Source organism: Perca flavescens, chromosome 17 (genome assembly GCF_004354835.1).
Source record: "Perca flavescens isolate YP-PL-M2 chromosome 17, PFLA_1.0, whole genome shotgun sequence".
NCBI lineage: Eukaryota > Metazoa > Chordata > Actinopteri > Perciformes > Percidae > Perca > Perca flavescens.
Window position 1 is genome coordinate 5055052 of NC_041347.1, and position 16530 is coordinate 5071581.

Consider the following 16530-nt stretch of genomic DNA (forward strand, 5'->3'; position numbering starts at 1 on the left):
ATTTTTATAGCCTAAAATCCTTTCTTCCTTCTTCTTCATTATACCCTACATATTTTTGGCAGTATGTTTATGAAGTTGGTATTAAATTTCATTCTAAATGGTATTAAAAAGGTCTTAAAATGTCTTAAATTTAACTTCTGGAAACCTGGGGATAGCTTGCACACACACACACACACACACACACACACACACACACACACACACACACGGAGTGTTGCTTATTTATGGTTTGTGTTATAATTATTTTAACGGTATTCAGTCACCGTTGCTTATACAGTATGACTGATATCATATGACACTAATCTCTCTCTGTCTCTAGGTGGTGGGAGGCAGAATAACAGAGTCAGGGAGATTAGGTGCCTTCATCACTAAAGTCAAGAAGGGGAGCCTGGCTGACGTGGTGGGACATCTCAGAGCAGGTAATCTAAACCGTGACGTGTGTTACACTGTTTGAAGGTCTTGACAAAGACTGACAAAGTCATTATGATCTCAACATTAGGCCTTTAAAATTAGAAATCAGAAGATCAGAAAAGGATTTATTGCCAAGCAAGTAGCACCTATGACGATTTTGTCCTGGTTGTTGGTGCGTACATAAACATATTAAACATGAATATAAAATAAACAAACAATAAATGCATGAACAAATAACACAGATATATAACGTTTAATATATTTAAAGCTTTAGTGCGTAACGACCCTGTTGCACTAGGTCACATGACCTTATCAGACTTCAACCCCTCAATGGTTTTATTTTTGTATTAACTCTAATCTTGCTATTTTATTTAAATTGAAAAAAAAAGACAAGCAGTTGACATAAATGTCATTTTTTTTGTATGTAAAGCGTCTTTGAGGAGCGCTATATCAGTTTTATGTATTATTATTCTTATTCTTATTATTACCATGAGCACATTTTGACTCCATCCCACATGTTGTATCAATCCGCAGCTAAAAATAGTCCCCAAAAAAATGCACGATTCCCTCCTGTTTGGGTAACGTTTGTTTAAAAACCACAGTGACCAGCTGTTTTAGGAAAATTACTAAGCCTTTTTAAGAATTAAATTATATATTTGTGACCGGCTTTTCAAAATGCATCTCTTCAATTGCCATGAATGGGTTTGGGGCTGGGTAGAAAAGCTGGAAAATATTGAGAAGCGGACTAACGTGTTGTGGGGTTTGGTCTTTTTATGGTGTTCGTTGACAAAACGAAGAATATAGAATAAAGATTAATTATGCCTAAATTTGTCTGATACTCTCACTCATACCCAGCCCTCATGTCCAACTTGGTGAATATTCTTACACTAATATAATATAAAAAAATATATATATATAAAAAATGTGTATATATATATATATATATATATATATATATATATATATATGTATATATATATATATATATATATATATATATATATATATATATATATATATATATATATATATATATACACAGTATATTCTTATTGTGTTTCATAATTGTTTTTCTATAATGAAATATTTGTTCTGTGTGAATAGGTTTTAGATTGTGGGTTATTTGTAATGTGATAGTTACCGAGACTGTTAGTTTGATCTCTTGTTTATAGGAAGTGTGTGTGTGTGTGTGTATGTGGGTGTGGATAAGTGTATTGCATATTGATGTGATTTTACATATATTCTTGTAATGGAACATCTGTGATGTAATATGTATTGTGTGTCTAGTGTGGACACCAGGAAGAGTAGCTGACTGCTACGGCATCAGCTAATGGCGATCCTTTTAATAAACAATAAAAAATGTCACAAACAATTTCAAATGCTCGTCCAATTACAGGGGATGAAGTTTTGCAGTGGAACGGGAAGCTGTTACCAGGGGCGACCATGAAGGAAGTTTACAACATCATCCTGGAATCCCAAGCCGAGCCTCAAGTGGAGCTGGTGGTATCCAGGCCTATTGGGTAAGTCAGGGATACAACACACCTTATACACCTGTCAGTGTCATATTTTAATATGTGTGAAACATGCAACCCTTTAGTTATAAGTAGTCACCAGTCTACATGTCATGGCTGTAGTCAAGTCCACTTTTGTCGAGTCCAAGACAAGTCCAAGACCAGGACTGGTCGAGTCCAAGTCAAGCCCGAATCCACAGAGGTTTAAGTCCAAGTTAAGACCGAGTCCAAATGAAAGACTGTCAAGAACAAGACAGGAAAAAAAGAATCCTCTTCAAGACCATGAAGAACATGATACATATGCATACCAAATCTCATAGGTCTAGGTGAAACACACTGCAGGGGCTACTTCTTTGAAAGTTTGTAGGGGGGGCGCTATTGAGCCAATTTACCATAATCAAGCTTGAGACCCATGTGGATCACTTCAGGCCCGGACTAACATCATGTAGAAAAGATTTGGGGCTGATCGGACAATGTATATCTGAGTTACAACAACTTTCTGTTTCATGATGTGACAACGACGCCCTTCGACTAAAAAATCCCCATCTTCAAATTCAAAAATCATCAAGGTCTTAAGGCACTTTTGAGGTAGATTCAGGGGAACCAATACGCGCTTCATCAATGGTTTTGTTTTGAAGGAGGAAGTTACTTTAGAAAAAAAGCATATAGTGCTGGACTCGTTCGAGACCAACTTGAATATTTGGCGAGTCCAATGGCTGAGTCCGAGACAAGTCCGAGTCCAAATACCAATGAGTCCAAGACAAGTCTCAGACAACAGAAAAAACGCCTCAAGTCCGGACTCAAGTACTACAGCCCTGCTACATGTTGCTTTTAATTTAACCCTTATTTACCCGGGCAGTGTTGACTGACACTCAGACTTGGCTAACCTCAGATAAGAGAGGAGACAGGGACATCTATTTGTATTCTGACCACGATTGTGCGACGGCATTCAAAATATTAAAAACAGCCTGCCATTACCTGCTGCAGGGTTTGCCAAGTTTTTGAACAGAGGATTTCTATTTTGTCCCCCTTTAAAAAAGCACTTGTGTTTATTTCTAGGATGATATAAGGTAAATTATTACTGACTAAATAAAATCGTCTGTAAGCTCCATAAAAGACAAGACGTGGCTGCATGTGCAATATATTTTTTTGTTGGTTGTTGCCTTGTAAAAATTCAATCAAGCCGGTCATGGACACATCTGTGAGTACAATAGCAATAGGCCTGCGTTTTGTAAGTGACTGGTTCAAAAGAATGCATCCTATTTAGGCATGAGCGTCATAAAATGTATTTGTCTGATAATGTTTAATACCGTATGCTCTCTCTAGAATGACTATAGTCTGTAAAGGAACATTTAGCAATCCTGATTTTGGTTATAAATTGCTTTTGAGAAATGCTGGGAATGTAGTATTTACTATCTGATTAAAACTAATTTTATTTAAATTGAATGACATAGACCTATTCATTTGAAGTCTATGTGGGAGTGGGCTGTATTAGGGACATATTTTACTATTGTATGGTGACAGGAAATATCTAATTTATATACGCAGATTAACAGCCTCATACCTTAACTGATACACTTCTCTTGATCCAGTGCTGTTTTAATTGATCTCTGGCTATCATTGTTTTAAATGTCTTGAACAATTACAGTAGTATATTTATTGCTATTGATAATAATTTGTTAAAATGCATTTAGTTGTTTTTTGAGTAGGTTTAAACTACTGAAGAATAATGTGTGGGAAGTTCTGAGGATCAACGTGCTCGGATCAATGATGCATTTAGTGAGTTGGGATGTTGGGAAACTAAGTTTATTAAAATGATTGAAATGAAGAGCCACATTTTTATTGATAAGGGCTTGTTTTTAACACTGAGGCACATTCAACTTATCTCACTTTACCTCAATAGCAGATATGTATCTTGCAAAAAAAGAAAGTAAAATACTCACTGTTTCTCTAAGCTCTTGCAGCCTTTTAATTTAACCTTTGCTCTTTGATGGGGAAAATAGTTGAATGTATCAATTTCTCTCCAAACACTCACGAAGGGTGTATAGAAAATATCAGTAAGTAATCTGCCCTTTCATTAGGACCCCTTAATCCTCTCACGCTTATGGAAACAATTTTGGTTTTGCTGGTGCCATTTTGCATCCCTGAATGAACTGAACTGAATCCTATTAAGTGGAGATGTCAATTGATGTAAATATTGGCTTTTGTGAAAATAGCTGCAGTTTGTCATCTCCAATTAAATTAAACTGAAAGTTCACTGGAAGGGATGCAAAATGGCCTATGGGAAATGTCCATCAATGTAGCATTGCTTTTGCAAGCCTTCTAAACTGTTTGTGCAGCGTCTGGAATCCCTCTTTTTCAGTCTTAGGATCCCAAAGTGAAATCCAGCACTTACAGTGTCAAATAAGAAATGCTTATTTCTTTTTACTACCCTAAATCCCTTGGTTTGAAAGTTGGGACATTGGGATTCATAAAGCAAGTTATATGTTTGTTTTTTTGTCATTTACATATCTTCATTTTTTGATTTTGGAATGGGCTCCAAGGTAACCTAGGCCATGAAACACTTATCAGTTTAATATTTGTATTTAAAATCTAAAGTTCAAATGTAAAAACAGTTCAACATTTTGGGAGATATACTCATTTTCTTTCTTTCCGATGAATTGGGAAGATAGATATCTCATGTTTTTATGTTAATTACAGCATTGAAGCTAGGAGGCCATCCACCGTGCTGCTTCCAGTCTTTATGCTAAGCTAGGCTAACCACGTCCAGACTCCAACTCTGTCCGTAATGCACAGACATGAAAGTGGTATCTATCTTCTCTCAGAAAGAAAGTGAATTAAGCTTAATTTATGGTTCTGTGGTGAATCTACGCTGCAGGTACAAATGTAGGTACATGGACCCTACACCGAACCCTACACAAATGTAACTACACGTCGCAATGACGCAGGCAACTATGATTGGTCAGCTTGGCTGGGCTTGGTATTTCCTCTAGTCTCGCATTGCAAGACCTTCCTCGACAGCGCTGCTGAGGAGGGTCTGGCACAAACATTCCTGAATAGGAGAAAAACAAGCTCTGGTTTATTGGCATTTCTTTAAACCATTCACAATCGTCTTGGGCGGCGGACGGACATATGGTACCTCTGCAAAATAGTCTCAGGAAGGAACTTGTTTTGGTGGAACATGTACACGTAGGGAGGCGAGCTCTGGAATTAAAAGGACTGTCGAGCGCATGATGAGAATTTAATTAACATAATTTAATTGTCGGTTCTACATAGGAGGATGTTTTCCGAATCGACCGGAGTTTAGAATCCCAACACGGCCGAAAGAGAATGACATCTGGCGGAATTTCCGGTGGCACCGGAGCAATCCCGGAAGTGGAACATCGTGGATATAGACGAGAGGAAATAAAGTCTATATCAACGACGTTTAATTTACAGGAGTGCTTCAGTGCCGCCGGAAATTCCACCAGAAGTCCTTATTTTCGGCCGGATGTCCGTTACCTTCTGCTTTCTTTGTGTTGAAATTTTAAACTCCGGTGGATTTATGAGAACTATGGTTAACTGCTCCTCACATCTCTGCAGTGTAAATCCAGACAGCTAGCTAAACTATCTGTCCAATCTGAGTTTTCGGTTGCACGACTAAAACAACCTGAACTTACACATGTCCCACCAAAACAAGTTCCTTCCTGAGACTATTTTGTAGAAGCACCGGTGCTCCATCCTGTACTTAGCGCCGCCCAAGATAACTGATTGGTTTACAGCTAAGAAATGCAAATAAACCAGAGCCAGTTTCTCCCATCCCGGAATGCTGTGTGGATTTAGCTAGACCCTCCTCCACAGCGCTGTGGAAGAAGGTCTACTTATTTCCAGGTTGACCTTCTCCGTGAACAACATAAATTGAGGAGAGGGTTAACTTTTCCTGTCACAGCTTTACGACCGTGGTCAGAAAGCACAGGGGAGACACTTTGTCCCTCCGTCTCCGCCGCCGGAGTCGGTACTCGCTCCGAAGCTAATCCCCGTCACTCTCTCACTTGCTCTACCACACTCGCCACGCATACACACATACCGACTCTGCTGTTGTCTTAAAGAGATAATGCTAGATCAATGCAGACACACCATCGTGCAAGTATAAATCCTCACAATGCTGTAGGCCACTTACGTAGGCTATGGCATAGCCTCTGCGTAGAGCCTACGTACAACCATAAATCAGCCTTAAGTGTACATTACCACATGTTGAACTATTACATTTACAGAAAATTTTATGGAATATTATTTTGTCGCCTCATGGGTGAATTAAAGAATTTAAAATACTGCCTCCACAACACAAACACAAACTACTAAAATAAAAAACTCCAAATATCAGTGCTGCAAATTTGAAATACTGACCTTTTCCACTTTTTAGATTTTAAATATAAAGTGAGAAATTACACTGATAAGTGTTACACAGATTACCATGCTTTCTTTACATTACATGAAGCTGGTGCAATGGACTCTGGTGTTTCCTATTTGGATCATTAGTTGTAGTGGTTGTGTTGGACAAGAAAAGATGGCGATGTGGGCAGAATTGAGCTACTGTTTCCCATTTATTATTATTTCAAATAATCATTGGCCATACAAAATGTCTGAATGAGTCTGGAAAACACTGCAGGCATGAGAAGAACTTGGCTCTACTCCCATCTTCCCTTTGCTTCTCCATGTTTGAATCTCCAAATACTTGTTAATTACAGTGCTACTTTCTTATTCTTTCCACTGAACATTTATATGCATGTATGCCTGTGCATCAAGAAGACTAAACTATTAATTACTATTAAACTTTGTTTAATCCAGATCATATGCCAGTATTAGAGTGACTGACACAGCCTTTTTCTGCTTCACTTCCAGTGATATCCCAAGAATCCCCGACACGTCCCACCCTCCATTAGAATCTAGTAGGTATCTCCTGAGGGAAGTTGGAACATCTCTGTATTGTATGTCTGTATGTTTGTCTCTATTTCTGTCTGGCTGATTATCTGTCTTATACTGTACATAGAGTTTTCTTAAGTTTTTGTACAGCATGTGGTTTGTTCAGGTTCAGACATAAACATAATCTTAGGATAATTGTCATGTTTGCTGCTTAAAACTGCAATTAAATAGTTTTGATTGTATGTTAAGCCCCTGTCATGAATGAATTTCAAATGAATTTTTTGAGAAAAAGCAAATATGTCCGTGTGTTAACCATGGTGCTGGAGCCGGGAGGTGATTAGCTTAGCTTAGCATTAAGACTGGAAATGGGGTAAAACAGATAGCCTGGCTCTGTCCAAAGTAACTATTATGTAACACCTCTGAAGTAGGGTTGGGCGATATGGAGAAAATCCAATATCAAAATATTATTTATAATATATAAATATTATAACGATATTTCAATGATATGTAGGGTTGAGAATTGGTGCTTTCGCGAAATATTGACACAATGAGATTTGTGATAAATAATCATCAGTACTGTGGATATATTGACTAATTGGGTAAAGGCAAATAATAGAACTGCAAGAACAATCTGGAAAGTTCCAAAATCACTTTACTGTAATGTAGCCTCTAAAACCAGGAGAGGACAACACTTGTCATGTTACGATATTACGCTATCCAAAATCTTAGGCGATATCTAGTCTGATATCATGATACCGATTTATATTGATATATTTCCCAGCCCTACACTGAAGTACTAATGAATACATATCTCATTTGTACAATCTGCATACAAACAGAAATGTAAAACTACTTAGCCTGACTTCCTAAGTCCTGTTGTCACAGTGAGGTTGCCAGGTTATAATTATAGCGTGTTAACTCCTCGTAAAACCACTAATTGTAATTTCTTTTACATTTCTGTTCATGTGCAGATTAAATATTTGAGATACAACTGGTTAATTAGTGAACTTAAGAGATACTAGTAGGCAGTGGTGGAATGTACATTTACTCAAGTACTGTACTTATGTATAAATGTTGAGGTACTTGAGTCTTTTCTTTTCATGCCACTTTCTACTTCTACTCTGCTACATTTCAGAGATAAATATTGCACTTTTTACTCCACTACATTAATCTGGCAGCTTTAGGTACTAGTTACTTTACAAATTAAGATTTTTGCACACAAAACACATGTAGTTTATAAAATACAATGTTTTATTATAAATGAAACTACCCAACAATATACAGGCCTACAGTGATACAAACGATTAAACACTAAGTTGATTGACAGAACTGTTTGGATCGTTTCCAGTTTCTAAAATGTGAGGACTTTTCTGCATTGAGTACTTTTACTTTTAATACCTTAAGAATATCCTGATGATACTTGCATACTTTTACTTAAGTAACATTTTCAATGCAGGACTTTTACATGTAACAGAGTATTTCTACAGTGTGGTATTAGTACTTTTACTTAAGTAAAGGATCTGAATACATCTTCTATCACTGCTGGTAAGTGTAGTTTTTAACTTTGGAGCTAGTCTTACTGCAGTATATATGCTAAGCTAGGCTAATCGCCTCCCATTTCTATCAATCTTCTCATCTAACTTTCACAAGCACAATAAGTCACTGTGTATACATTCCCCTCTAAAGTTTCAATTGACAATGTAATGCTTCATGACTTTAATCAAAATATTTGGGCCAATATTTCGGGGTTTTCCGGAGTAACCAGCGGATATTCGGGCCAAGACTTCCTCCTTCCGTGTGCTTCCGATTAGCAACTTGAGACACAAGTTGAGACATTTCTATAAACAGCATGTGAATGCAGATAAATTAAAAGCTAATATGAGCTAAATAATCGTCAGCTAATTGGGTTCACGAGATTGCATTTTGGCCAATGGGTTCCGCCTCCACACGGGCAACCAAAGCCCGCTCAAACGTGATTGGTCAATACTACTACGACTACAAATGGACAATCATCACAAGCACAAAAAGTCACTGTGTATTCATTCCCCCCTAAAGTTACAGTTGACAATGACATTAGTCATGACTTTAACCAGTAAACTGCCAACACTGCAGGAAATCCATCATGTCTTATGTCTATGATGTATGTCAAGAGTGAGGAAATGAGTTTCTGCATTACTCAGTAGTTGAAATGATAGTTGATTATAGGACCAATAAATAAGACGTATGATGTACTTCTATACAAAAGCCTATTGGACTCAAAGTATGATAGAACCTTAGTAATAATATACAATGTTAGCTGTAGAATGGTCTGTGCTTTTTTTATGTGAAGGAATGGATGCTGGATATTGCATAGATATGAACTCACTGACCAGATTAAGTTTTCAGTCTTTTTAAACTAACTTTTTTCACTTTTGTTTAGGTTTGACTTTTTTGTCATAAATGGAGCTGACATTCTCTTCTTGGGGCTTCAAATCATACCCTATTGTATTCCTAGCAGGTTCCAGTTCTTTTGAGTCCCAGAAGATGGAGAGACCATCCTTAAATGTCCTGTCTCCCTCCAGTCCAGGGATGCTCCAAGATGCTCCACAGTTAATGCCAGGGCAACTCTCAGTGAGTGTGTGCACTTTGAGTGTGTTGGGCTGTTGACGTGTGAAAAAGAAGACCAATCATCATCATTTGTTTGTGTGTTTTCAACCCCCAGGTGAAGCTGTGGTATGACAAAGTGGGTCATCAGCTAATCGTCAACGTGATGCAGGCAGTAGAGCTTCCTCTTCGGCCTGACGGGCGGCCCAGAAGCCCCTACGTCAAAATGTACTTCCTCCCTGACCGCAGGTATGCCACTTCACAGGGAGTCCTAGTAATCAAAATAGATTTAGGACAACATAGGAACATAGATATGGACAGGATCCACCCCATCTGAGGTTTAAAAAAAATGGTTAAAAAACATGGTGTATTGTTGAAAATATAATATATAATTAAAATAATTTGTGTAAAACGATACAAACGGTGCAAAAATTGCGTTTTAAGTTTAAAAACATCTTGAGCCCCCCGCCCCCCTTCCTTGCCTCACAGTGGTTTGGTCCACTGCCTGCTACCCACTAGTGGTGTGCGATACTGCAAAATTTGATATCGATCCGATACCAAGTAAATACAGGGCCAGTATCGCTGATACCGATACTTTTTATTAATTAAGGTGGATTCATCATTAAATTGCTAAATCTGAATAAATTTTCATGACCTTTAAGAGGTTTTGAGATTTTTTTCCTTTGGATTATTAATAAATTAAAACCCAGGACAGAATTTTCATATGCTTGTTTAAATTTGTTGTGTTAACACTGTATCTTACAGCCTTTTGACAAAATATACAACTTGCCGTTGTTTCATTTTGATTGATCGATATCAATACCAACGTCGGAATCAATATTATCGATATTTGGATCGATCCGACCACCACAACTACACACACAAGTCCGTTAGGTGGGAGCAGCGCTGTTAAAGAGATACGCGCTGGGTGGGAGAGAACAAAGTTTTAATCACTTCAGTAATGTTAGTTCAGTCAGACAACTCTGTTGTCGTTTGAAATGTTTATTATAACAGCAGAACATTGTGTTTGGCGGTCAGACTCCGACCTCATCACTCCCCGCAGTTTGGGTTTACGTGAGATATTTGGGAGTGATGATGAAGTAGCTTCCCCTTGGCCCGAGCCGGCAGGTGGATGCTGGAGTGGTGGTGGGGCTGAAAGCAGGCAGCGATACAGGTGCAGGTCAGATGCAGCAATGGCAAGGCAGAGATGGGGAAATGTGCAGTTTAAATAGAACGCCAAATTGAGGGAGTGTGTATGGTAAATCATACGGAGAGTGAGGCATGTCACGTGTGCGTACAGTGGTGCAGCTCAAGTTGACTGCCTGAACTAGCTCGCAGGCATCGCCCCATTTGTGGAACAGAATTAACGCAGCCAAAATTGTACAGTTGTAGAGGATATGTGTAGTTGTGGAACTCCAGTAAGTAGGCTGGCGAGGCTATTTTATTCACTTTAAACATCAGATGAAGTGATTCTTTTCTCTAATACAGATGATACTGTGTCATTTTGATTAATTATAAAGTAGTGAATCCTCTTTGCTAGCGATTATAACATTACCTAGCTTGTTTAATAGCTTGTTGTGTAGTTAGTTAGCTAACTTGTTAATTCCACCCAACATGCTTTCACTGGTTACAGAAAATGAGCAGGCTGGCTCAGTTCAGCATCATCTGTATTAGAGAAAAGAATCACTTCATCTGATGAGTTCCACAACTACACATATCCTCTACAACTGTACAATGTTGGCTGCATTAATTGTGTCCCCTTCAAAAATTGCTCTTAAGAAAGTTTATTGTCCCCCCCAACTGTTATATGACATTTACGTCCATGGGTCATCCTTAAAGGCAGGGTTGGTAATGTTGAAAAGCTAGCAAGATTTGAAAGTAGCATCTCCTCGGCGCTTCGTCCATAGACAGTAAAAGAATGGACCCAGCGACGCCATATATTTCTACGTAGACCAGTGAAGTCACTTTTCCGGTGATGGCTGAGCGTTACTGGGCAGCCTCCAACTGAGAGAGACGACGTAGATGTGAAGTGAGCAACCTGTCTGAAAGTTGTAAGTCTTCTGGTAGCTGTGCCAAGAAAAATCTCAATAATTCCCAATCATGCAGAGACGGAGAGCGTAGGTACAGTGGGGGAAATAAGTATTTGACCCCTTGCTGATTTTGCAGGTTTGCCCACTTACAAAGAATGCAAAAATCTACAATTTTAATCATATGTACATTCTAACAGTGAAAGACAGAATCCCAAAGAAAATTCCAGAAAATCACATCATATGAATTTATTAAAATTGATAACCATCTGATGAGGAAAAACAAGTATTTGACCCCCTGGACAAACAGCATGTTAATATTTTGTAGAAAAGCCATTATTGGCCAGCACAGATGTCAAACGGTTTTTATAGTTGGTGACAAGGTTTGTGCACATTTCGGCAGGGATGTTGGCCCACTCCTCCCTGCAGACAGCCTCCAAATCATTCAGGTTCCGAGGTTGTCGCCTGGCAACTCGAATTTTAAGCTCCCTCCAAAGATTTTCAATCGGATTCAGGTCTGGAGACTGGCTTGGTCTCATCTGACCACATCACCTTCTTCCAGGCCTCTTCTGAGTCGTCCAGGTGGTGAATGGCGAACTTCATGCGGGCCTGTACATGTTTCTTCTTGAGCAGGGGGACCTTGCGTGCGCTGCAGGATTTCAATCCATGACGGCGTAGTGTGTTACCAACCGTTTCTTTTGTAACTGTGGTCCCAGCTGCCTTCAGTTGATTCATCAGTTCCCCCCTTGTGGTTTTGGGATGATTCCTCACCGTTCGCATGATCAGGGACACCCCACGAGGCAAGATCTTGTGTGGAGGCCCAGACCGAGGGAGGTTGGCGGTGGTGTGGTGCTTCTTCCATTTCCTGATAACTGCACCGACAGTTGATCTTTTCTCTCCAAGTTGCTTTCCGATTCTCTTGTAGCCCATCCCAGCCTTGTGCAGATCAACAATCTTGTCCCTGATGTCCGTAGAAAGCTCTTTGGTCTTGCCCATGGTGGTGATGTTGGATGCTGGTTGTTTGGGTGTTGACAGGTGTCTTTTATACAGGTAACGAGGTGAGGCAGGTGTATTTGATGTAGATAATTGGTTCGGATTGGGGCTGTAGGAGCCAGAATACTTGCTGTTTGTCCAGGGGGTCAAATACTTGTTTTTCCTCATCAGATGGTTATCAATTTTAATAAATTCATATGATGTGATTTTCTGGAATTTTCTTTGGGATTCTGTCTTTCACTGTTAGAATGTACATATGATTACAATTGTAGATTTTTGCATTCTTTGTAAGTGGGCAAACCTGCAAAATCAGCAAGGGGTCAAATATTTATTTCCCCCACTGTATATGTAAAGGAGATAATATAGGCACAGGCTAATTATTGCTAACTAAAATGCTAGTTAACATTAGTAATTAAACTTAACATGAGATACAAGGTAATGGAGCCTTTTATACATACGTATAAAACATACATACATATACATATACATAATATTATAATACCAAATGTTTAAAACAAACATGACTACTGTTAGCAATGCGGCAACGTGCGCGCAGCGGGGCAGGGAGGCATTTCATTGGTTCCTTCCAAGTGGACAGTGAGGCGTTTTTACAGGTTTACAGCAGCTACAGATGACGGATCTAATTTTTCAAAGCCTGTAAGTTAATTATTGCTGTTGGGGTGTAGACCATTTCAAACTATGAATCAAAAAGTGTTTGTTGGAAATAGTTACTGATATCTGGAAATGGATTGAGGAGAATTCACAGATGACCGATTCAGATGTCTTCAGATTAGAGGCAGCTTTATTCAGATCTATAACATACACACTCAATGGGAGAAACAGTCGCATACACAGATCGGGCACGGACCAGTTTCTCCCTGAACATAAGTGAACAGACTCCTTTATACTGTTTGGCATCACAGCTGGAGAACCAGTTGTCAATCACATAATCATAACAACTTAGGGTCCCTAGTCTCTGATGTCCCCTCCAAAGGTCACAGGTGAAGATTACATACATTATTGTTCAGCTCTCCTTCGCACGAAACATAATAATTACACCTGGAGAATATTAGTTCTTATGGCCTCCGATCCTGTCATGGTGTCATACCCAGATGTTTCCCATGTTTCCCATCAGTTGGCACGTGAGATTCACACACATAATAACCCTATGTAATATATTGTATAAGATATCTTTGAAAGCATGCAGACTTAATATTCAGCCTATCAGTTACCAATCCTGCCTTTAAGCAATGTTATCTACTTAACAATCTCAGAACCCATTGGCTATCAGTCTGACGACAGTTTATGGCCAATATTTCTGTGTTTTCCGGAATATCCAGCAGATATTCAAGCCAAGTCTTCCTCCTCTGTGCTCTGGGTCCTATTAGCAACTTGAGATGCAAGTTTAGGGACGACGTTTCCATAAACAGCATGGATAAATCAAAAGCTAAATAATCTTCAGTCGATTGGGTTCCCGAGATTGCATTTCAGCCAATGCGTTCCGCCTCCACACGGACTGTTTACCTGCATGCAACCAAAGCCCGCTAAAACGTAATTGGTCAATACTACTAAGACTACAAACGGACTACGAACGGAGACCAGACAATTTCCGGCACCAAAATATTGTCCTGTTGCCTACAGATTCCGCATTCATATGCAGATATCTGTTTATAGAGATTTAATGCAACTACATGTTGTGTAAACCTTTGATTAACAGTTTAGGGCTTCCCTCTTGAAAAGGATAGTTAGATAGAACCCTGTTTTATACAGCAGGGGTCTTCAAAGTTTTTTGGAGCACCCCTTAACTGAAGGAGAGATGGAGCACGGACCCCCTACACATACTTCAATAACTTATAGGGCGGCCTAAAGCCTTTATACATAATTTTTTTTGCATAGAATACTACGCTATTAAAATAGCCTAATAATTGTTGGCATGATTTTATAAATCATGTTTTAACGTTTAATGTTAAACATAAATCTGTGGATGGCCTTAGTGACTACCTTACCTATAGGCCAGTAAGCAGTGGGGATTTATATTTGCTAATAATATGTTGGATTTATGTTAAGACTTTTGAAAATTTGAAAAAAATTAACAATAATTTGGAGGCCCCTCTGAGGACCCCTTAGGGGTCCCGGACCCCATGTTGAAGATCCCTGTTATACAGTCTATGGTTAGAACCAGCATCTGGTGGCCATTTGAGGAACTGCAGGTTAAAGCCCCTCCATTGGTGCTTGGGTTCAATTAAGTAAACTGTAGCCTCAACTAAATGTCACTTGTAAATTGATTCCAGCATAAGTAGAGTAAATTAAGATGAATGAGGGGCAAGCGTGCAGTCTTGTGAATTGTGTCTAGGAGGTTTTTTTGTTGGACAAACAATAAATCTGAGTCCACTAAAAAGGGAACTGGGCTGGCAGAGTTAATGTATTTTTTTTTTTCTACAGTGACAAGAGCAAACGAAGGACAAAAACTATGAAGAAGACCTGTGAGCCCAAGTGGAACCAGACGTTCGTCTACTCTCATGTCCATCGCAGGGATTTCCGCAACCACATGCTGGAGCTGACAATATGGGACCAACCCAGGTCACCGGAGGAGGACAGCACCTTTATGGGAGAGGTACCACGCACACACACACACACACACGCACACACACCCACACACAGACACACACACACACACACGCACACGCACACGCACACACACACACAAACAAATTTTCTCGCACACTATTTCTCTTAGACCAGGGGTATTCAAGGTTTTTTAGACCAAGGACCCCTTAGCTGAAACAGAGATGGAGCTGGGACCCCCTACTACATATTGTATAAAACTGAGCTGCATATTAAACAGGGTGGCTGGATGGATATTAATACATTATGTATACATCATGTTTAATGTCAAACATACATGTGGAAAGGCACAGTGAATCCTTGCTTAACTATAGTATATCTGTGGATGGCTACCATTGTCCCTATACCTTACCTATAGTAAGCATTATCAATGTTGTGTAAATTAAAACGTTTTTTTTTTGTTTTTTTTCATGAATAGGCCAATTCATCATTGCTAATACTATGTTGGATCTATATTAAGGTATATTTTCAGAAATTTCAAAAAACCTTCATGAAATTAGCAAACAATAATTCGGTGGCCCCCCTGGAGTAATATGAGGACCCCCTTAAGAGTTGCAAACCCATTGTTGAAGATCTCGGTCTTAGACTTCAGAGAAAGGGAACATGAAGAATGCAAGACAAAGTCCTGTAAGTAGGCCTACATCTCCAGTTTCACTGGTAAAACTCACATTTCAATTCCATATGTGAGAACATCAGAACATCAGTTTCCACACATTCAAAAAAGTACTGTTCATAGTTACGTTATGAAGTAGCTCATCACGGAGCGTCTCTCTTGTGTTGATCACACTGGACGGCAGTAGAGGAGGTTGTAGAAAGTCTCAAAAGAAAAGTTAAGCTGACCTTCGCTAACATTTGGCAGGGATCAGAATTGGGTTATTCTGCCCTCAGCCTTCTCTATTTCCATCACAATTAGTTTTCTAGTTAGGCCACTTTGTGACTCGGTTTGCAATGCTGTAATCCTGCATTTTTCTGTGTACAGTGATGCAACTAGTGCAGGGTTTGAGTAACTTACAGCTTTAAAATGAGGTTTGACTTGGGGGTTTCTCGACTGATGATTTGAGTCATTTATGTTTGGGGGGGCAGCCCTATTTCTTGTAGTAGCAGGGAGCGGTTTAGTTTTTATCAAAAAAATCTCCAGTAAACCGATTGGACGCTACCTCCTCAGCACCAAATGGCAGACAAAGTTAGCGACTAGCGGGTGAACATAGTTATGCATTTAGCAGCTAAAGAGCCAGATATTTCCCTTAGGAGCTGGTGGAGACCACACCAGAGCTAAAAAGATAGTGAATATTGGACTTAGATTTGTCACTTGGACACAAGCGTGAATCCAAATGAACGCGAGTCTTGCTCTGTGCCTGCTCAATGTGTATATCGTGTTTGCTAACATGTTTGCCATATTGACTTTGTAAGGTGATAGATGAAATGTCCGTATGTCAGCTCGTTCCGCTGCCCCCCACAAAAATCAATGAAAGCTGCTT

At 39.2% G+C, this 16530-nt stretch overlaps 1 protein-coding gene across 1 annotated transcript in view; it reads left to right on the forward strand.

The window, feature by feature from the left end:
* Nucleotides 1-16530, forward strand: part of LOC114572493 (regulating synaptic membrane exocytosis protein 1-like) — a 68952-nt gene that overhangs the window by 12583 nt on the left and 39839 nt on the right. Inside the window, exons 4-9 of the mRNA XM_028604158.1 lie at nt 320-419; nt 1808-1931; nt 6804-6850; nt 9319-9434; nt 9526-9656; nt 14870-15041. Coding sequence (XP_028459959.1) covers nt 320-419; nt 1808-1931; nt 6804-6850; nt 9319-9434; nt 9526-9656; nt 14870-15041 — 690 coding nt within the window. The remainder of the gene's footprint in view (nt 1-319; nt 420-1807; nt 1932-6803; nt 6851-9318; nt 9435-9525; nt 9657-14869; nt 15042-16530) is intronic.